Genomic DNA, 24,211 nt, shown 5'->3' with positions numbered 1-24,211 from the left:
TTTACTAATTTGGACATAAAAAAAATGGAATTTACATTTTTTATGTCCACTGGAAAAAAAAACCTACAGACAAAAAAACAACAATTTCCTTGAAATTGATCTTTTGTAAATTTTTTTATACTACATTTTGATTTTTTGTTTTTTTTTTCAATGGGTGATCTTTGTAATTGAACTTGAGACACAAACTGTTCAGGGTCAAATTGACCCGCTGATTAAAATCAAGATAAATGAGTCATGCAGAGAGTATTTATGTTTTCCTCCACTTCTGCTGAGTGTCACTCAGTGTGGGTGGAGTTTGCCCACGGGAACAGAAAAGATTCCCGTCAAAAGTTGTATGAACACCAGCTTTTTTGCAGTTTCCTATTGAAGTAAAGAGAATAGTGAGAAAGTGGGGGGATGGCATGTGTATGTGTGGTGAAATATGTCTCGTAGTTGCAAGGAAACATATAGAATTGGAATTTTTTTTACCCTTCAACTTGACTGCCGGGTCAAATTGACCTGAACAGTATCTATGTAAAAAGCAGACGCAGGAGGTGGCGCAAATGTGTAAAATTAACCATATGCAATTTATATGTAGAGTGCAGCTATTAAGACAAACAGAAAACGTTTCATGCAGAAAAAATACTTCCAACTATTAAAAAAAATATAAAACATTCAACTTTAAAACGGGTCAATTTGACCCGCAACATAACAGGAGGGTTAATCATAATTTAACAAATATCTAAAAATATATATTTTGCATTAAAGTATAACATACTGCAGCTATAATGAGGTTTGATTTTATGACTGAGTATGAGTTAATGTAATTCAACAATGAAAACATTGTTGAATTACCCAGGAATATATTTAGCTAAGCCATTCTAAATGTTTGGCAATAGATAAATTAGATAATTTCAGATTTGTGATTTGTTTTGCTTTAGAGCCACGGTAGACTTTTTTTTTTCACCCTAACACCTAATGAAAAAAACTGGAAAATAAATAACAAGTAACTGAATATCTGCTTTCTTGCGGTTTGTGGCTCCAGTAAGAAACTTAAGTATCCGGCAATTCCTGGAAGCAGCCTATATTGCTCTACACCGGAAAACATAACAGGAACTGATCAAGCGTTGCAGTAATTGTGCATCAGGGGAACCGTTGAGGTTTCAGGGGTTTTGTACCTATGGAAAACCGAGGTGAAAATTAAAGCCAAATGGAATTAGGGTGTGAAAATTAAATGTTTATAAAGTTTTGAGTAGCAATTTGGGTTTATACATTATTTTAATGTGTTTTCAAAATGTTACATAAACCCTGCAGTGTCACCAGTATAGGTCAATAAAACATGAGGGTTGGTGTCCTGCAACTTTTAGATGCATCTTGGCTTCAACACACCTGAATCGCATAATTAGGTAATTAGCAAGATTCTGAAGAACTTGACTGCATGCTGATGAGTTAATTCAGCATGCAGCATGAGTTATTAGATCGAAGTATGTTGGACAAGGAGCACATTTAAAATTTTCAGTGCACTGGCCTTCGAGAGCTGGAGTCCTGTGGTTTTCTTTGATAGTCTGATAATAATTTGCCCTCACTCATTGTTCTGATAAGCCTCAGCCTACTTTGTGCCCGCAATCGAATTTTCTATTTTTGTGCCACACAGAAAACAATTATTTTTATTGGAGCAATAAAATATGACAGTATGGCTCCCAAGGGGCGGAGTACCTGTTGCATAACCTATCAACAGGTTGTGAGAAGAATTCAGTCAGACATATTGCAGAATTTGGAAGACACCAACCCTTTAAAACCATAGTTGTTCACCTATAAGCTAGAGTCAGTAGCACCTTTTTTTTCTTAAATATGTACCGATATGGAATGGTTCCTCTCAGTATGACTCGATCCTCCTCCTGGCTCTTATTGTTTATTTATAACTGGGAGTGGTGTATTATTTCTCCAGTCTGCAATAGTAGCACTGGGAGGTGGTGGAAGAGCTCAATCTTTTCACAGATTATCTGGATCACATTATACTTTCAGGGCATATAGTGACGGTTTTAATAAATATGTAAAAAATAAAAAAAAAATAAAAAAATAATGAAAGGTACATGCCCCATCTTTAAGTAGAGACAGAGAAAGTTGGTCAGAGTAGATGGGAAGATGGATAAATGGATGTGCATGCAGGGATATCCTAGAAGAAATTATGTTGCAGTAGAACCTGAAAAACAGTTTAAACTCAGGCCGGAGGCCATTTTCTAGTGAGGCAATGGAATTGTTTAGATGAAAGCACATAATTACGTGTCAAAATGACAGACCTTAATCCAATTGAGACTTAAAAACGATGTTATTTCTCCCTCACAATCTAACTGAGCTTGAGCTATTTTGCATAGACTTACCCCAAAACATTTGCTGTTTGCCATGGAGAGGTATTCCACACATTTAATGTTGTCATTGGTTATAAAATATATTTTAAAAACTAGTTTATGTGGGTCTGTTCCCAAATTACCAATAAACTGCACTGATGTTTGTCATTGTAAAGTGACAAAATAAATATATGGTCAACGGATATGAACACTTTCACAAGGCATTGTAATACACAGTGTCATTCACAGAGATTTTAAAAAAAGAGCATAGCACAATGCAATTATTGTTTTAAATGAGATTAAAGCATTTATAGCTGTCAAAATGATTGAGGACAGTGTTCACTCTGGTCTGCTGAGAAAAAGGTCAGATCAATCTGTGAATCCATACACACAGTTAATAAACATATGCTTGAATTTATTAGTCATGCTCATAATAAACAATCCATCCCACAACTGGGATTTATGTGCAGCTGACTTCAAATAAACAACCTCATAAAACAAGGCAATGTGCTTGTGTGCATGCTGCTGCAGTGACGCTGATATTCATGCCCACAGGTGGGGATTTTTTTTTTTTTTGACCAGTCGGCTGTCTGCAGTTTTTACACATCACCGTGTGGTACTTTGAAGTTTGGCCATAGCTTGTTGTGATAATATAAAACCCTAAAATAGCACACGCTACTTACTTCTGTACACAGCAAACATCACTATAGCATTTAGTTAGCATTAAAGCACAAGGTTCATAAATGACTGGTCAGAGCCAAATGTAATGCTTAAAACTATGCTGCAGAGATTTAAGCAGCCGACAAATTTAGATGAGCAAAATGTATGAACTGAATCCACCATGAAATATGTCAATGACTGCACTTTTCTGTCTTTTCTCCTCCACAGTCAACCCTGGAATCTTATGCACTTCTATAAAACCTTTGATGTTCATTGTTTGGGTGTTTCTGAAAAAGTGGGTTAGAAGCTACATTTGGGATCTCACTTCATTATTTTCGCTCTGCTCAAACTATAACGTGCCAAGGGAGTCTGAAATGTGCAGGCACCATTGCAACCGCTTAAAATTAGTTTGGGAAAATGTCAAGCTGCACCCTGCATCAAATGTCTTGAAATAACGACCATTTACATGCATTAACTTTATTTATTTATTTTTTTTATATATATAGAAACAGTGTTACATTGCAGAGTAATGCCTAATCTATCCAGATGGTTGTCAAGCTAGTGAAGTCCGCACTAAAAATAATCTTCTAACATTAAAAAGACTTAAGTATGGTGGCTTCTTGTGTATTATTATTATTAGTAGTAGTAACAAAGCTTTGAAAGGCAGGGAAACAAAGAAAAAAACACTTTCTGTAACAGACATTCTTTATAAATATGGTTTTATTTGCAGAAGAGAAACAAACAGGAAGTATAAACCAGGACAAGAAGATGCATGGATGTTAAAAATAAAAATACAGTAACGAGAGTTGCTGCAGGGTAACAGAAACTGCAAAGAAGCCTGTGGGGGTGATGAGAATCTGAATAAGTGAAGTCCTTAAACCTTTTTTTGCACAAAGTTGAAGTGCTCTTACATTGTATTGTTTGTGTAGGTTACGTTCACGAGTCTAAAATAGATATAATGTAGCCAGGAACATATGAAAATGAGAAAAATATGGATATGTGGATGCCTGGATGCCGAATATGATGTTGCTGGAGGGATTTGAGATGGGGTAGGTTTAGTGGAGGGAGTAATCACAAATAATGGGAAGTTATATTTAATCTAACACATATCCAGAAAACACGGAGCAGGTGAAAATGGAAGGGCTGTCAAAATAGCCCATGCATCTTGTTTATGCAAGTTATTTATTTAGAATCCCAGTTGCACTGTGAGATAGTGGAAAGCATGAACTATCAAATTACAGCATAAAATCAATTTTTCACTAGGATTATGTAGCTGCACGCACTTTACTTTGTTTCCTAGATGATGCACTGGGAAATCATACATGAACAGAAGTTGTCGCAGCACTGCCTATTTTTAATCTTGTGAGGCTGTGGAGCATTGTTGTTTCTTAATGAGAAGGTTCTGTTGAGGATTTTATGAGTACCAAGAGAGGGGCAGGTTGTAATGGAACTACACAGGACCCACTGCTGGATTAAAGTTCAATGCTATTGATTCACTTGTAAGCCTTACTGGTGAGGCTAATGTACTGTTGTCCACCAAAGCACACATATCACACAACAGGTTTTGTTCCATATACAGTGATCAAAAATGCAACTATGCCTCGGCGGCTGCCTGCTTAGGCAAAGAGAGAGCTTACGTTTTGACATTGTGACGTTGACATATTGAGTCAGACTGAAAACATGTAGATATGAAGACATAAAGCTTACTTTATGAATTATCATTGAATGATGTTGCTTTGATGCTATACTTGGGTTACTTCTTTTTGACTAGTGTCTTTTTTTAAAAAAATGTATTTGTTCATATTTTTTTTATATTTAATGATAAGCTAGCGACTTTAGGCATAATGTTCAATGCTTTATACACAGTCCATGATAAGTAGTTAAAATAAATACACATGTAATTGATCAAGAAAAAGTTTTAACTCATAAGCAAATGTATTAAAATGAGAGAAATGTGGATATGTGGATGTGTGAATGCTGAGTATGATGTTATTGGAGAGAATTGAGATGGGGTAGGAGAAACCTTTAAGTGTTTAGCGTGCGGGTTTAGTGTGAATGGGTTTTGATCAATAAAAGAAAAGTTTTGGGTGTGTATATTGTGCCTGCAAGTTACAACATTCATGCCTTGGAAGTTTTCAGCATACCCCAAAAATCTGGCTTATTTGACGATTACATAATTTATGCTACACTATCAGACATGTGGAAACAAGATAGTATACCATTGTTAACTTGAACAAAATTCAACTGTTAAACTACAAAGTGTATACATAATAGTGTGAAAGAGGTATTTGCTCAATGCCAGGTTCAGTGGCAATGAAGTTTAGATTGAGAATTCATAGTGGCAATTCTTAATCATATATATATACACGTAGGTTGATAATGTAGCACAATGTAACATCCCAAAATGTCAGTGTCCTGAGATTCAAGTCACAAATTTAATGACCTTAGACTTGACTTGAATTTTTACAGTAATTACTTATGACTTCACTTTGACTTAAACCCTTTGACCTGATATCTTTTATCAAGCAGAAAGTGCATAATGCAAAGAAAACCGTTCGGCACGGAGTCATGGAACCATGCCAGGCGTGGAATCCAGCCTGCTGTTTACCCCCCACTATTTCCCAATCCCCCCTCTTGTTGCTACAACAAGCATGCTCCATCTACCGTGCTGTTTACCTGCTTTTCTTCTGAGTCCTTTGATGACAGCAAAGAGTCTGATGGTGGTAGAAAGGCTCTTTCATCTAGCAGGGTAGTGTATGCAAAGGTGGAAAAAAAGTGCTGCATAAACAATAGGTAGGCTACTATACAGCTTAGCTCAGTACCATAATATTCAGGCACTTACAGTAAGGTTCTATACGCAGATGGAAGCAAGTGTCTTAGACTGTTTCTGTCTTTGTTCCTGCAGAGAAACAGAGACAGAAACAGAGATGAGAGGGTTGTCAGCACCTATATGGACCTTAGTATGAGATGCCAGAGCTGACATAAAGGTGTGGACATTATGTTGGGCCGAGTGGAAAATGCTCTACGATAGAAAGCAAGCATATGTTCTCAAAGTCACAATGGAAGTGTTTTTTTCTATTTATTTTACTTCTCCTGAACCTTAACCTGAACCTGTTTCTTATCACTTAAATGCTTGAATTACAGCTTGCAGTGCCCCACCTAAATACTTCTACTATTCCAGTGTCACTTTTCCCATTTCTCATTTCTTGCACATATTTCTCTGTCTGTATCAGCTGTGAAGGGTTTCCATATGCAACATGCTTAATCAATTGTGGTTTTGTCTGCATCAGATTTGATTAAATTTTTTGCCAGGCTGTATTCTTCCTGTTATTTTTCAATATATTTAACTGTTTTGGGAATTTAACACAAAAGGTGGTGCATTTTTTAATTGTATTAACTATTATAGTATTTCCTAGTTATTTAATATTTTTCTCTAAAAAAAAGAAAGCACTCGAATATGTTAAACCTATCAGCTGAGTTCCAGGTATCTACTCTGCCTTACTAAGATTCTGTCAAATTATAAATAGTTGTTCTCTAGGTGATGCAGTGATGAATCATTTGACATTTAACAGGTATTGTAGAAGCATCTACTAACTTCGGTGCTTTGTCAAGCCTTTCTCAGAACCACTGGTATTATTATAATGGCTTTAAGCTAATGCTATTAACTAAGGCAGAAGGAAATTACCAAATTGTGAATTACAGCTAAAATTAAATGCATTTGTTATTTCTGAAACATTCCAACTAAAGTATCAAGTTCTGAAAAAAATAAAAAAAAATCTCCACTACATCTTAAGAAAAAGTTTCACCATTAATAGCACATTGCTTATGTGCCCGCCTAATGCACTGCAAGTATTTTTGTTTTTCTATAAAACTCCAGAGTTTTTACTTCCACACCTCAAGGTTTCCAAATTTTGTACACATAAAAAGCCAACCAATATTTTTATGCCGGTCCAACCGCGACAGTCCATTGATTTTCTTGAAGGACAGCAGGCCAACCCAATAAAACCTCTGATACCTCTTTGGTTTGCCTCACCACTCTTCTCTGACTGACGCTGTGCATTTTGTCATTTGAGTTTTGAGAAAAAAGCCTAAAAACATCTGAGTTGACACCCACACAAAAAACATTTTCCAATCTTGTTGATACACGTTTGCCACACAAAGTTCCAGCAGGTTCAGGTCTGGAGACGGAAGGGGAATTAGTGATTCAGAGGGATTCATCATTGGGAGTGAGATGTAACCCAGGGACAGATTGGGAAAGAGGTCAAATTACCTACTGTCAGCCCAGTGAGAAGCAGCTGAATGTTGGGAGGAGGGCAGGCATGTGTGTGCATGAGCATCTGTGTACATGCATGAGGGGAGTAGCCTACATGTACGCTGGGACACTAGTCACATGTTGACGCATTGGTTTGACCTTTCTCGTCATTAATTGATGTGCAGGGCGCTCTCATTGAATGTTGTAGAGCTCCCTAAGCGTTGGAAAGTGACGACATAGGAATAAAGAGAAAGACGAGTAGGGAGTCGTGTATATATAGACAGTCAGAAAAAAACTGTAATGATCGTGGTCCTGGGAATTAATAATAGAAATGTTCTGAAATGTGTGTAAAATTAAATAATTATAGTGAACCAGAAAACATAAAAAGTAAGAAAAAGACAGTTTTATCAAAAAAAAATTAATTACAAATTTAAAACGAAAAAAAAAGATTATAAACACATCTTCACTAAATGGTATCTGAGGAAATTGTTAGGCAATCAGTAAGAAATTATTGTAAACCCATTTTATTAAGTCAGACTGAAAACACGCGTATTGATATCAGCCTATAAAGCAACTTGTGCTTGTGTACAGAGCTACAGTTTTGTGTCCAGACTGAGTGCGTTAGAGAGAGAAAGACAGAGAGAATTGCCTTTGTTTTCAATACTAATGCTATGCGTAGACTGGGTGTCCACCTTAGTGTTTTTTCAGCTTGTCATATGGGTCCAGTTTGCAGGAGATGTTACATTTTACAGTTATTGTCATGCAATATTAGTATGTAACATTGCTCTGCTGAATGGATAACTTAATTTATTTAATTTACCTTTGAGATCAATAAAGTATTTTTTGAATTTAATTTCATTGAAATCTGTCATTGAGGTTATAAAATATTGTCCAAAGTTTTGGACAGTTCATATAGCACTCTTCAGTCTATCCATTTGAAAATGGAAAGAGTTTGTCCAAGACATGATCATCCGCCTTAACTGAAACGCTGAGCAAGGCGTCATTAATCTATGGGAGAGAGGCAAGACTGTGGAGTTGTTGCAAGTAAGCCACAAATCCCATCTGAGGTTTCTCTTGACATGTAATGGACACGGCAAGCATGTAAACGAAGGTGCTCTGGTAAAATGAGACCAGAATTTAACTTCTTGACACACATGCGATGTCTCAGTGCAACGGAAAACATACACCCTGAACACACTGCTGCCTGTGTTACGATGTGGCTCATTGAGCCGGAACAAATGACAACTTTACTAAAAGTAAAATAATTAAAATAAACTGAATAAACAGGAAGGCAACCCCAAGGCAGCTGGCATAGCTGCATCCTAAGCAGGTGGAATTAGCAAGGACTATGCCAACAAAACGCCAGATTGGGCCACGCAAGAGCTGCCATGACACACTGGAGCACAGCTGCTTTTACATTTGGGAGATGCTGGCTGGGCCCTAGAGACTCCTAGGAAGAATGGACAAACATTTCACTTTCTCAATAGAGACAGACCTCCAGAGACCGAAACGGCAACTATAGGCATTTCCACAAAGTATTGAGTAAGGGATTCGGAATATAAATGCATGACGCATTTTTCAAAATGTCATCTATTTATTAACTTAAAATGTAAATTGCTAATTCCCCTCCATCACAATCATGCATTAGTTTGTGTATAATATATATATATATATACAATTATATATATACACTATACAGTATATAATAGTTTTAACACAAACTATTATATATTAAAAAAGCATTAATATATATTGAAGTTCTTATTTCAGAAAAAGTAAAGATAATGTCATGCACTTGTACACAGAAACATCTACATCTCATTATGTGCTTATATATCAACGCACAATGTGAAGTTATTCTGAAGAAAATGTTGTTGCTAAGAAACATGGCCTTAAAACTTCATGTTTGCACCAAATGTTTAATAATCTTTTCAGAAGAATCAAACTGACCAGAATTTTCTGCTCTGCCGTTATTGATCTCTTATCGTGTGATGTGGGAAAAATAACACATTTTCATGCCTGCCAGATGTACAATAGCAGATGTGGCTTGGCAAAATAATGCAGTGAAACAATGTGTTGCACAGCAAGAGGAAGGAATGCATTCTATTATTATTGACTCTTTTTCTTAATAAGCTTTACTTACATTTGAAGATTCAAAGCAGAATTTCCCCCCAAACAATAGAGGACCTGCAGTAAAAGCCCTGTATCTTAACAGCAGGATGTTCATAAGCTGGCAGATTTACCAAACTACTGGAGACAACCTGTATGTTTCTTTACCTGAACAAAGAATCTCGGAGTGCAGTGATTCACCCTGGTTTGTTACTTCCTGGGGGCCTTTGCTGTAGCAGTACCATTCTCATTCTCCACTTTAATTCACTCCTCTGTTTTTTTGTGTCTTGCAGTTGCCCTGTTTCCTGGGGAGGATAATGGAACGGCTGTGGTTCTCTTTTCTGTTGCTGGCAGCAGCATGCAGAGGACAGTCGTGTCCAAAACGCTGCATGTGCCAGAGCCTCTCTCCATCACTCGCTATCCTCTGCTCCAAAACAGGTCTGCTCTTTGTTCCCACTGCCATTGATCGACGCACAGTGGAGCTACGTCTTCAAGAAAACTTCATCACAGGTATCATACCTACTGTGGGGTTGGATCTGTTTAAATGACTGTGTGTTATTTTTACAGATAAACTGCTAAAATTCAAATGACATATTTGCATATCCCCTTATTTCCACTATGGGCATTTTGTTTATTTTAAACTATAATAAATTCAGTGTTATATTATTAATTAGATGCATATTGACTGTATCTCAAATTGTTTCAACAGCTCACTGAAACAATTTATTTACCGTTAACACAAATACAAGGTACTCCTTATTCTGTTACTTGAAAAGGAATTTTTTGCAGTGTTCGTAATTGTCTTTTTAAATTTAACTACCTTTTTATATTATTTTTGTTTGGCCGAGCTAATCTCATTTGTTTCTTTTAGATCTGACATCAAAAACCTTTTTGTGTTACTTTGAAACATGCTTATTCTTTGATCGGTTTATTTCTAATCTGTAGTCACATTGAGTCTCTAAACCATAGTCCACTAAAACAAAAGGGACACAAAGCTAAATTAACTTCTTCCTAGTTTTATTCTACAGAAAGATGTTCAGCAGGTACTGCTTTCATTTAAAACTTAAAAAGTTGAATCTGGATATATTAGAATATCACCTAAAATTTTATTTATATTAGTATAAAAAAATGTAACTCGTATAGATCCATTACATACAGAAGGAAATAAGCATTTATTTATGCTATAGAAAATGAAAATCTGGAATTTAGTTTCTGTGAAAACAATTCTTAACACTGAAATACCCTAATAAAACGTACGTCCACTTGTACAAAACATGGACTCAGTGTTTGGTCAGGGCTCCTTTTTTGCATGAATTATTGAATCAGTGAAGCATTGCATGGAGGCATTAAGGAAGCAGAGGTTCCTTTCGTTCAGCTGCTGTCTCTCATCTTCCTTTTGAAAAATACAACATGGATTTTCATTTGGTTGTTCATTTGGCTGGTTTGTTGCCAATCAAACAGAGAAATACTGTTGTCAACAAACCACGTATTGGTACTTTTGATAGTGTGGCAGATCCCATGTTCTGCTGGGAAATTAAGTCAAAATCTCCATCAACCTTATGAGCAGAGAAAAGTACTTCTTAGAGTTTCCCATGAAATGAGTGCCGTCTTTGGACATCATGAAAGGCAATGGAACAATAGCAGCTTTCCAAATACTTTCTGACTGGAACTTTAGACTACTCCTCAAGAAACTTCAATTTTGTACATTTCTCCCCTCCAGACTTACTTTTTCCTCTTTCCAGACCAAAAGCAATTTTGGTTTGCAATAAAAGAAGAACTTATGACCACTGAGTAGCAGTCCAGAGCTTTTTCTTCTGGGGAAGATGCTTCTGAAGTTGTTTTTGGTTCAGGAGTGGCTTGACACAAGTGATGCAGAAGCAGTACCCTCTTTCCAGTCCAGCAGCAGTACATGCCTTGTGAATTTCTTCCAAATTGTTAAATGTGCTTTTCTTTATAAAAGCTGCAGTTATTAGAGTTAAAACCAGGCCTAAAAAATCCAGCCAACCACCAACCCAACCCCACTAATTAACTCTAATTAGAGGCCAGAGCTCATAGTGAACCTGACATATTTTAAACTGACACCAGTTTAAAGTATTTCCAGACCTCACTCTGCACTCTGCTTGCAAATCTTCTGGGATGTATAATTGTTAGGTGCCCAGCAGAATGAAACATTTGCACCTTATTTCCTTCCTTTCCTCAACAAGGTAAAGTACTTCCTCCTCTATTTAAATTAGACAAAAATAAATTAAAACAGCTTTATATCATATATGTATGTATTGCAGGCTATTTAAAAATGCACCTCAGAAGCCTGACCCCAACCCAGCCATCAACCATATAATTGTGGCCCAACCCAACCCAAATTTTGGGTCGGGTTTGAGCTATAGATCTAAACTCTAGTGGTTATCCATGTTTCTTGTACAATTTTATCTACAATGTAATTTTTGTCTGCTTAACTTTCTGAACAATTGAGTTGATTACAGTACTCTGTGAATAGCCAGTACCTAGAGCAATGAAGCTATGTGGATTGAATTTATCAAGGATCAGTTCCTATCCACCGGCAGTTGCACCCAGTGTCGTCCTTCACCCTTTCTTCACTGTCTGGTTTTCATTGCTCATTGCTGGTTCCTCCCCTTACTTTACACATATTTGATATACTTTTCTCCTTCTTCAAGCCCTGCACATTCCTCTGTTATCTTAATGGAGATCTATAATATGGTTACATTTTTATTTTTTGGTTCAACAAATCTAAATCTATAGAAAAATAGTGTACCAAAAAATTAAAAGATTAAATATACTAACCTAAAATAAAATAAAAAGAAATTAAAAGCTAACATAAAATAAAGAAAACAGATAATGTACAATGACAGTTAAACCCCGATCTAAACAAATGAGTATTCAGCTTTGTCAAAGGCAATGTTTGTGCACATCCCCGCTTCAATGTGCCTGAATAAAACAATGATTAAAATATGTTAAAACACCACAGTAAATATATGTTATATAATACAAAATTGGGATTTGAAAAAAAAGTAAGCTTTAAACATTATTCTTTATTAACAGTCTAAATTCTCTTGGGAATGCCTTATTGTACCAGCTTCAAGAATAGTTCTACTTCGAGAAGGACATTTCAAAGCTCTACTTTGGATGTCGGTTGCTGTTAGTTCTGTCAAGTTGTCCTTGCACTGCTTTGATTATTTCAAGGTCTGGTCTCTAGGGATGCAAATATATCACTTTGCAATGTTCCCTTCAAGTATGCTTTTACTGCTGTGGGAGGGTGTTTGATGTGCAGAAAGTAAAGCCTGGGCAAATCAAAAAAAAGTTCCAGGGTACACATTATACAGTGAATTAAAACGTATTAAACAAACCCCACCGCGCCAGGAGCTAAAATGCAACTGGAAGTCATGACAGAGCATATATTATGTTTTACAGATGCTTACTGGTGTTCCTTTTACCTTTCCTGCTCTGTATGGGACGACTTGAAGATAATAATAATATTTTCTCAGAAGTTTCTAGTTTGGTTGTGAGGTCATTTGGAATACTTGAGTTTTTCCTTTCTGGTTCCCTTTCATTAGAATGACAGCCACTGTTTCATTGATGATTTACCCACATTCAGAGACACTTTGTCTTGATTGATTGCAGTTATAGATAAGTTCAGCCATGAATTTTGGTAACAGCTGACTGCAAGGTGAGGAGGAATTAAGCTTGGTATAACAACTATGTGGGACCTACTGCTCTAGCACTATTTGTTGCTGCACACGTTTTTAATTATAATTTCTGACTGTCTTTGTTAAATGTCATAGTTCCTGGCATTCCTTTTTATAAAATAAATTTTTTTGGTGCTTATTCTGCTAATTTGCAGCGGTCCGAAGAAAAGACTTTGCTAACATGACCAGCTTGTTACATCTGACGCTGTCCAGAAACACCATAAGTCAGATTCTTCCTTCAGCATTCAGTGATCTGCGGCGACTGAGAGCGCTCCATCTGGACTCCAACAGATTAACTGTGATAAAGGTAAGATTCATGGATTGACCAATTATGATTCACAGCAACTAATATTTAGCTACATGACTGCATTTCAGGATCTTATTGCCTTTTCACATTTCCGACCACCAGGACGACCATTTCAAAGGTCTTACTAACCTTCGCCATCTGATACTGGCCAATAACCAGCTCCACTCCATATCTCCTCACGCCTTTGATGACTTTGTGACTACTCTCGAAGATCTAGACCTCAGTTACAACAACCTTGACCAGGTGCCGTGGGACACGATTGGGCGTCTCACCAATGTCAATACCCTGAATATGGATCATAACCTCATAGAGAATGTTCCCCAGGGAGTTTTTACCAATTTACACAAACTGGCCAGGTAAGGACATGAAAATTAACAAACTGAACTGAAAAAAACTGAAGAAAAGTTTACCTCTACTACTGCATGAAAATTTTTCAATTGTCTTTCCCCTTTCATGATTAGGCTGGACATGACTTCTAACAAGCTGAAGAAGATTCCCCCAGATCCGTTGTTCCTGAGAATCCCAGTATATGCCAAGTCTAAAGGCTCCCCACTCTCTTCTCTTGTGTTGAGTTTTGGTGGAAACCCACTTCATTGCAACTGTGAGCTTTTGTGGTTAAGGAGACTGACCAGAGAAGATGACCTCGAGACGTGTGCATCCCCTTCAGATCTCAGCGCCAAATACTTTTGGACGATACCGGAAGAAGTAGGAGCATTTCACCTTTCACTTTTAAATTTCAAAGAGAAAACAAACACCTACACACAAATAGAAAATAGATCTCTTAATCTACTTCTCTGATGTTCCTTTTAGGAATTTATTTGTGACCCACCAGTTTTGACTCGAAAGTCACCTCATACTGTTGCTATGGAAGGCCAGCCTGCAAGTCTAAAATGTAAAGCAAATGGAGACCCAGAGCCTGAGGTCCACTGGATCAGCCCTGAGGGCCGACTTATATCCAATGGCTCCAGGTATCACCATGATATTACAATTCTTGCTGTGCCTGTAGTTTGAACAGTCTTGCAATAATAAATGTCCATTGTCAGATCTTTGCAAAAATTCTTATTTGAGAAACTTTAAAAGAGGAGATGTTTCCATTCAATTTTCAGTGTCAGATCATGAAGATAAAACCTTTGTCCTATTTAAAGGATCTAACCATTTTGCTCATGCAAGCCAACTGTGAAATATGGTCCATTTAATGGCACCCTTAGAACAAATGCTTAAAAATAAATTCATAATATCTTTCGATTGTATAGTCTCACATTGAATAAATATTGTAGGTCTCTAAATGTGATACTTAGACCTGCTTTTCCATCCTGCTCACTATGGTGAGCAGCAGACTAAACACAAGAAAGATGTAGTTATCACAGTTCCAGTTGTTTTTAAACCTTTTGAAGTATTCATCTGACTTTAGATATGGAGATGTTTCCAAGAGTAGCTGTTGTCTTGAAGTAATTTATTGACCTATGAAGATCACTATATATATGTTTTATGTGAATTGACATTTTTTGTCTTTTTCATTTTGAAGAGTGGATAAGGGAAAAATGACCTTTTGTCACATTATATGCATCTTCAAAGAAAAAAGGCATTTTTTTTCCACTAAAGAAATGTACTTGTATAAAGGCTATATTCTACTAACTTGTAGTAAAAATGTACAGTAAATGGATTTATTTACTAAAAAGCTTCTGACAGGTTAGTTTCACAGCCAAGATACAAAGAGGGAGAAGGAAGAGTCTGGTTTTGTCAAAGGGTTATGATTTCAATATGCTGGATGGTGTCAACTTCCTCTATTCAAATAATTATGTGTATGTATACACAGCATGGTCAATATCCAGTCACTGCACAGCTCAGAAAGCAGTCATGTTCTCTGACCACACAGGAACATGGTAAGGAGCAAAATGTGTATCAATCCCAGAGAAATAACATATCTTATAAAAAGTTTTAGCTGGAGCTGTTGTCCATCATTATCTAGATTGAAATGAGTTCTACTCTGAGTGGCTGAAACGCCACCTAGTGAGGAAGAAAACATTACTTCAAAAGCAAATACAGCATGTTTGTGAACTTCCAAAGATTAAATAAATCTCTCCCTATTTATTCTGGCAATTAGCAAGCTGAAATTATTAATTATTAATCACAGCTGATGAAAATCAGGAAAAGTTTAGTGGAATGTACTTCCTATTTCCTACTCTTTTTTTTCAGAACTTTAGTTTTCCCCAATGGAAGCCTGGAAATCAACGTTACGTCCCTGAAGGATTCAGGAAACTTCACCTGTATCGCCTCAAACGCTGCAGGTGAATCTACAGGAAGGGTGGAGTTAGTTGTGACAGCTGTGCCTCATCTTGCAAACAGCACAAGCCGCAGCCGAGATCCTTCTTCTGAGCCAGCGCCCTCTGACATCCTGACCTCCTCCAAAGTCGCAATGCTTAACAACGAAACAAGAGGGGCTGACAGGAGGGTATCATTGGTGGAGCTCACAGGAAACTCTGCCCTCATTAGATGGAGCAGCCAAACTCCTACATCCGGAGTGAGAATGTTCCAGGTCCAGTACAACAGCTCCGGGGATGACACGTTGGTTTACAGGTATGGTTATCCACACTGAATACTCATGTTTTTTGCTGCTCCCAAGATTTCTTTTGTGCTGTACTTTCAGTGTGCCTTTTTGGAAAGGTTATTTGTGAAAGACATGTGGGTGCTTGTATCTGCATGCATGTTTCAGAATGTGTGAACGCAGCTGAGCATTCGCTATCCTAGAGGCTTTAGCTGTTGCTCTGAGGATGAGAGCAGATGACAATTAATGCAAGTGGAGATGAGGGCGAACAAGCCAACTGAAATGATGGTAACATCTGGAGTAGAACAGATTCATTGTTGAGTTTGGAGAGGCAATATCTAGACATTTCATGTGATTGGTTCCTCTGGATTTCTTCCTAATTATAAAAAGATAGCTTTTACTCACTGCTTCTAGTGGCTTGAGTTCTGCATGAAAGGTGTATTCATATCTAGTTTGCTCTCTGGTATGAAATGTTAACATTTTCCCCATAAAAACCTTTTTAATATTTTTTCTCTTCATCTCATGATGAAGTAAACATAACTACTAAGTGTTTCTAGTTTCTCTTGAAAAAAATATAATCCTAAAATGTTCTCATTGTTCAAACCATGATGCAATACTGACTGAAAGTCAATCTGGCTACTGTGGGAAACCCTTGCTAAAGAGCTTTCAGATGTTGTCATGGCAATATGAGAGGAAGATCTCCCTGAGCATGTCACACACAAATCTGTTGAGATACTGTATAATGTGTCAGTTTGTTTGTGAAGTGCAAATCAATTGGCTCAATATATTATCATTGTGTGTGAATTCTATTGATCAGATCTGTTAATAAGTGACCATTTGTGAGTCATGGAAGTTAGAATATCTGTGGATTTATGACCATGATGTTATGTCTTAGCAAAATATCACAGTTTTACAGATTTTTCCATCACTGGATTTAAGCTGGTTTTCTGTTTCAAAACCCCATACATTGCATATTAAACATTTTGAGTTTATAATTTGAAATCATTTATTGAATTCCTGTTAGACTTCCTCTGTAAATAATAAAATAATAATAAAAACTCAAACAGAAATAAAAAGTAACAGTTTGGTTTGGTATAGACCGTACATAACTGTACTAGCTGAGTAAATAAGTATAATTACAGGCATTTTATTTATTCTTCAGACTCAAGTGTAGTTATTAGCTTAGCAGTTTTAGCCTCAGTTTTCAAAACTTTAATGAAATGTGAAGCCTAGAAATTGACCCAATCTAAGCTTTTATTCACCATTTTAAAATTGCTATAATTTGCATTATTGACCTATTTTTCAGCACCTTAGAGAGAAGTTGCAATAAACTTTTCTGCATTTTTAAGTTAAGTTAAGCAGTTTTTTTAAATTAATTTATTATGTTACATTATCTTAGCTGGGTTTTTTTTGTTGTTTTTTTATAAACTAAACATTCCTCACTAGACGATACTGGAGATAACCCCCGGATAACTTTTGCTTAGCAATTTTCTTTCCTGACTTGATGTCATCTGACATCATTTCTGCCTATGAGTTGTCAGGTTTATAAATGGCACATAAGCTCGTCAAAATACAAAGACCAGGAAAAAATAGATGCATTTTATACCAGTGGATTATCCCCTATGGTCTCATTTATAAACAAGGTGTATGCACAAAACGGGGCCTGGCACTGGCACATGTCACTTTCTATGCAAAGGTTGTGATCTACAAAAAACAAACTGGACAGGAAAATGTTATGTTTGGAAATGCAAACTCTGGCCCATATGTACACTCAGTTTGGAGATAGGGCGACACAGATGGTGAGGTGGGGAACTGAGGCCACACTGCATCATGATTCTTCTCAGACGTTTAATTTCACTCCATATTAAACTTTAATCATAGATCAACTTTATTGTAAGCATTCAAAACAGCAGTGTTATGTATGCTTTTGTTGGTGAGCCATAATTTTACTCAACAAGTTTTTAAAATAAAAAGAAAGATCTCCAAGCCAACTTAAGTCTTGCATCAAAATCCGCACAATATTTTATCAAAGTTTTCGCACCATCACATTCCTCTTACCAGATGATCACGAGTGTGATGTCTACCACAGAGTAGCACAAAAAGTTGACACGGTCAAAGGCAATCAGACTGATTACTGTAAACATTTAATTACTGAGGTGACACTCATGAGTAATGATGGATGCATGGGCATTGCTGAAGAAACCACCAAAACTTTCTAGCTACTGATGTGCAAGTCATATGTGACTCCAACACGTACCTGAAAAATTTAGTGACACGACGCCCTGGCTCACATGACTCTTTCATCTTGGTGCAAAGTAGTGTAGGGAATAGACTGCCAATGGCTGGCTTCTTGGAACGTCAATAGAAAATTTATTCGGGCCTGATTTACAAACACAGTATTCCACTATAACCTGCAGGGGACAGAGGCTTCCCACTTACATGTTGGCTCCTACTCTCCTTTCCAGACCCGCAGAGAGCAGAGGAGGCACACTTTAATATCGCTCACACCCAGGAGCACTCAACTGTGGAGTGTGCCATCGGCCTCATAAAATGCCAATGGCGATGTGTAACTTTTACTTGTCACGTCACTACTGTGCCTACCAAAAATTCTATCTTTTTTTTGACTCTTGAATTCATTCAGCAACACAGTGGTTTCTGCCTTGATGAAATTGTGTTCCCTTTCTCTTTTCTCTGTGGTTGCCTTGTTGACCATTAAATAACATTGATTAGTGGTTTTTTTTACAGTCATCTTAATATTCATGAGGGGCTTTACATTGGTCATTTATAGTTGAATGTGGGCGAGTAAAGGGCAGGACATGAGGTGAAACCTTGTACACAAAGGTGCAGCTGTGACTAATAAAGAGGAAATTGCTTTCTGGCATTTTCATGCGTGCGCATGGTTTTAGTAGTCTGGCTTTTTTGTCCCTTTATGCTATTTTTGGCTTTTGAGTGTGAAACCTACACAGTGTTTTAGAAATCAGACCCCTGGATGTAAGTAAAAATTCAAACTGCAGAAATAGGCAAATTATTTAAAAGTGCAATTGAATTCAAACTGGCTGTTCATCAGCTGAACAGAGGTCTAACTCTGTAGAACTGAAACAATAAACACCAAGCCCAAATCTGGCTGATGGGGTAATTTTCTGTCAGGCATTTACTTTCTAATGACCTGGCTGGAAAAGACAAAAAGCCTTTCTGTTGTTAAATGTGATAGGATCGTTCAGTTACAAAAACCAGCCCTCTCTGTCTGCTGCTGAGTTTTAGACATTTTAAATGTCTTAAAATACCCCTGAGGTTATACAAATGGAAAGGTCAGGAGGTAAACATAATTTTTTTTTACCTGCTCTGAGGAATCAACTTCAACTGGCTGGCTGTGATAAGACAGGCATATTCTCAACTATAATTAGACCCCATCTGATTCTGACTGGAATCTAGTGACCATAAGATGGTATCTACGAGAGAGAGGCTTAAAAAACAAAAAAGTGCCTTTAAAGGCCATATTTCCTTTAAGGCCACAAACTTGCCTGTTGGGACTTTACAAATAGGTCGCCGGTTAAAACACCCACTCTGTTCCTCTCAGTTGTCTTGTCCTTGGGCAAACGTCACACGGTCCTAGTTGAGCAGAGGACCCGCTGCTGGCACCAGTTGTATGGCAGCCTTGCTTCTTTATGCTGTGACTACAATGTGCTAAAATGCAACATTGCTTACCTCTGTCAGAGGGTGAATGACTGAATGTAGAGTAAAATTCTTTGACGTTAACTAGACTAGATAAAGTATAGGCCAATTACCATTTAAGACTGATTTTAAAGCCAATCTGGAAGTGGCTACATTAATTCTTAAAAGTAAATTCTTAAAAGCATATTTAGCAAAAATGTATTTTTTAAATTATGCTACCTAAAGTAACCAAAGAGTGAAAGACTTCCAATTTATCCGGTGAAGCAACAACAACCTTATGAAGAAAATGAAAAAAAATTTAAAAAAGAGCTTCTCAAATATTTTTCCAACAGCACACCATTTTGATACTTTCATTCAGAAAATAAACACAGACACTAGGTTGTTTGATTGGGAGATGCAGTTGACACAGTGCACACCTCCAACTTATTAACGCTCCCTGTGGAAACTATGTGAACCATTTGGAGAAAGAAGTCACACAGAAATGGGTTGCTCCGCTTCATTAAAACGCTGCTTGTATGGCTGTGTTCCTGTGCTATCTGTTTCTTAATTACTGTGTTTGTAATAGACTTACAAATGTATTAATAATCAGTCTCAGGCATAAGTATTGGAAGTACACAACACGAGTGCTGCCTTTACAGTATGATCAATGTTAAATATATAAGACATATTAACAAGAAAGGGAGACTTGAAAACAACACTATATAAATACAGACTAGAAAGTGGCATCTGTGCAATAGAGCAACACCACAACTAATCATACATAGCTTAAAGACTCAGCGGTGTGAGTCTGATTCATCATTCAAACATAAAAATCACAGAAAACTTGTTGAGACAATGAATATGACAAATTAGAGATTTCAGTATTGGACTCATTATGGATTTGCAATTGTGAAGCATATTTCATTATTTTATAAAAACCTAAATCATTCATTGTGTGAAGGGTAGCCTACTGCATGTGTTTTCACTTTACAGTAAAATATGATTTTTAAAAAAAAGCATTTAGCACATTTCTTATACAAGTTCTGATAAACATAGGTGAAACTGAATTTGCTATGGATGTTTAGTAACTGTAAACTATTTGGGATAAATATACTCTCTTGTGATCATACTTTATCAAAGAATGTCATGGCTAGTTCATGAGGATTACATTAAAAGAAAGCTCAAATAATATTAACATCCATTAGAGGGCATTAACACTGTACTAGCTCAGAACTCAGAAAAAGAAAAAAAAATGAAATGGTTCTGAGAATGTGCATATGTGCCCACTTCCTCCCCTCCATCTGTCTTTGCTCAATATCCATTAAAAGGAGTGAGGTGAAAGGTAGTGTTATAAGATAATGTAGCAGAACTGAGTTGAATATCTGTAACTCATGTTAGGAGGAGGACCACAGCTGAGAAGACATAGGAAATAAGTGGTGATATTGTAAGGGGAGACTTTGTGGTCAACATATTTATTTAGTTATGCATTAGTTATTTGTTACATTTTTCAAATTGTGTATTTTTTAAGCCGATGCTGTCCACTTTTGTATAGCTTTAATAAAGACGGAGCATTTAAAATTATATGGAAAAAACAGAGTAATAATATACTGTGTTCATTCTTCAGAGAAGAAGGTACATTGACTCTGCTTACAAGTTTTCCATGAAACACAGTTGAAATATTGTTAAATTTTGGAACACAATTGCTGAAAATTTTGACGATGAAAACTGGACATCCTGTTTCAAGATTAAAATTACAGTACTATGTTTCATATATTAGAATGCATGGCAAAAATCACCTGGATTTTTCTTCTTTTATAATGCAAAACTATGTTTAGCAAAAACACACAACAGTGTAGATAAAAAGAAAGTCTGTGATAGAAAAACAGGAGTACCTTACGCGATTTAAATGCTGGTAAAACCACCTTTCAAAGCACTTACATGAAGTAATCATTTTCTGTACTTACCACTGTCGTTGATCATTGTGAAGACATTTTGGCTCAAAGTTATTAGCCCTGCCACAATACTATGTATCTGTCTTGCTTTTCAATGGCAGATGAAGTTAGTAGCATGTTTGATCAGCAAACTTCCAGCATTACATTCATGCAGATGTCATAGGGTAGCTCACGCAATTTCACCTTGGGTTGGTTGTCACAGATTTCAAGGTATGTCAATATACACACATGTACCATTGCTTTAGAATTTAACATAAGATAATATACTTTATTGATCCCCTAAGGTTCTGTTTTTATTTATTTATTCATTTATTGCTATTTTGCTGGCATTTAGTAAAAATAATTATTTGTGCTAATTCTAATTAGCCTAAAACAAGAGAAGTTTGGTCTGATTTAAAATGATGTTAATGTATAATGTATATGTAAATAAATATCTGGTTTCAACTGTAATCAAAAATGATAGTGAGTCAAGAGAGATGGATGGCTTTGAGAGATTTTCTCTTGCATAACATCATCAGACAGGGCTGTTTGGCAAACTAAGAGCCGTCTCTTAAGGAAGTCTTTTGGTATTATGACCATGACACAGTGGACATGACAGCCAGTGGCTCGAAGGAACATGGCTTCATTAACAAGCACTGAAGTTCTAATAAGGCAAAAGGACATGCTGCTAAGTGGACTTCTAGGACATTGACTTTGGTACTCAACATTTACCTCTGTATGTTGTCACTTAATTTTGTGCAGTTTTTGCTTCGCCTTAGGCATCTAAATTGGCAAACACAGCTTTACTTTTTACCTCCTTAGGATTCTGCTAAACTAGCAGATTTAGCATTTTATTGACCACCAGTCCCAATAACACTGGCTGTTTTTTTTATTTTTTTACAGACAGGGTGGCTGATTATTTTGTTTGTTATTTGACACTCATCATCTACGGCAGTCTGTGTGAATTATTATACTGTCAGAACACCATGACTATCGCAGACCACTTTCTTCACAACTGCCACATTGTGTCGTGACTTGGTAAGGACCCAACTGAGTGAAATTGTAAAGGTATTTAATGAAAAAAAAAAATTATAAGAGACTTAGAATTGAAAAAGTAAATACACGACTGGGCAAATAAATGTGGAAGAAACACGAGAGAGAGAGAACAGTAAATTCCAGGATTTAGTGACTGAAAAATGAGGAACTTAAATATTAAGGGAGTTGATTACTGGATAGAAAACCAGTGGCTGATTACTAACAGTGTGCATCTGAAAGAGAAAGGGGGAGTGATGGCATGGAGGAGGGGCAGAGGAAGAGAAAACACAAACTGGCTAAATATAATTCTAACCAAAGTAAAGAAAATCCTAGGAAGGAATGTAGTAACACTAACTCCCTAAACATAAATATTTACACAGCTATGGTAAAACTGATGAAAATAAACAAAGTAGACAGGAAACAAAGAATAAATAAAATTGGGCATAAATAACATAAAAAAAAGGCAAACCAAAAATAACTTCCCTGTGATGTAATGCAGTAGTTATCAAACAGGATTAATGCATGTACACAATCAAACTACCATGATGTGTCGGTCCAATAATAACACACCTACGGTCATGCATGCTTGTGTGAACTCCTCCACACCCACTGGCGGCGATGAGTAGACAGTTTGCTGTAGGTCATTGTCATTTAATTAAATGATTCACTGGATATGCACTAATGAGCTTAAAGAGCTAAAGACAAATGGCTGCCCATGCATGCGCGCAACCACATTTACACATGCATACATGCACGCACACTCACATGCATTTCTGTGTCTGACACCTGCTGTCTTTGTGCCAATTAGATGCATAACTAATGAGTCGAATCAGGGAAGTTTACTTCAAAGACAGTGAAGATGCAATCTGTTTAATCATGTCTCTTTTTCACATCTGCAGACTGGTTCTTTTTTCTTTATGTAGAATTCCTATGTCTTCATCCTATGTCTATTATGCCATATATTTTATTGTACATAATAAAAAGCTACTTATGTTATTTGTTTGGATTGCTTCTTCTTATTTTGTTTAGGTTTTCTTATATTTTTATACTATATCATCAGCATATCTTTTCCTTCCACTGCTGGGAATCTGTCATTCTTGTTAGAATGCTTTTTGCTGCCTGGCCTATAATCCACTTGCTTGGTTTCTTGTTGGCATTTTCATCAGTGTCCCAAATCAGTGCTTAATTATAACGTGACAACTGCCCCCGTCTCAAGTCTCTGCATGCTCAACCTCTTTTCCCATGCCGCCCCCTCTCCCTTAGCTTCAGATCTTGGACACAGAAAAAAGTCATTTAAAAAGATTTGTGACACCCAGTTAGCCAGGGAATGTGAGTGTAGGAGGATGACGATGATGGTGATGGGAAAGAGAGCGAGAAGAGTAAAAAAAGACACCACAGGAAGAGAGGGGTGAGTAAGGAAGGATTGAGGCATTAGAGGAGGAGACTGTGGGGCAGAAGAGGGGAGGAGCAGAGCAAACGAGACACTGAACAGGATAAGGAAAGCAGATAAGAAGGGATTTGCTATGGTAGATAGGGATAAGAGACGAGGGCTGGTGGATGGATTCCAGTATGAGCAAACAAATTCTTCATCAGTGATTAAGCTTAAGTTTGGTTTTCTTAAGGCTTCCTTGTGGCGCTCAATTTAACCCACTTCATGCCACTGTTTTCTGACGGCACAGTGGCAGTCAGAAAA

General features: G+C 36.9%; 1 protein-coding gene across 2 annotated transcripts in view; it reads left to right on the top strand.

Annotated features, from left to right (window-relative positions):
- Positions 1 to 24,211, top strand: part of LOC114133426 (leucine-rich repeat and fibronectin type III domain-containing protein 1-like protein) — a 176,573-nt gene that overhangs the window by 101,849 nt on the left and 50,513 nt on the right. For both annotated transcript variants that reach the window (XM_027999322.1, XM_027999321.1), the window contains 6 exons: positions 9,642 to 9,858; positions 13,205 to 13,356; positions 13,459 to 13,712; positions 13,818 to 14,061; positions 14,167 to 14,324; positions 15,553 to 15,933. In XM_027999322.1, coding sequence (XP_027855123.1) covers positions 9,666 to 9,858; positions 13,205 to 13,356; positions 13,459 to 13,712; positions 13,818 to 14,061; positions 14,167 to 14,324; positions 15,553 to 15,933 — 1,382 coding nt within the window. In that variant the 5' untranslated portion in view covers positions 9,642 to 9,665. The remainder of the gene's footprint in view (positions 1 to 9,641; positions 9,859 to 13,204; positions 13,357 to 13,458; positions 13,713 to 13,817; positions 14,062 to 14,166; positions 14,325 to 15,552; positions 15,934 to 24,211) is intronic.

The sequence above is a fragment of the Xiphophorus couchianus genome, chromosome 18, assembly GCF_001444195.1.
Source record: "Xiphophorus couchianus chromosome 18, X_couchianus-1.0, whole genome shotgun sequence".
In the NCBI taxonomy this organism is placed as follows: Eukaryota; Metazoa; Chordata; class Actinopteri; order Cyprinodontiformes; family Poeciliidae; genus Xiphophorus; species Xiphophorus couchianus.
The sequence above is the reverse complement of the archived record's forward strand: the minus strand, read 5'-3'. Positions and strand labels throughout refer to the sequence as shown.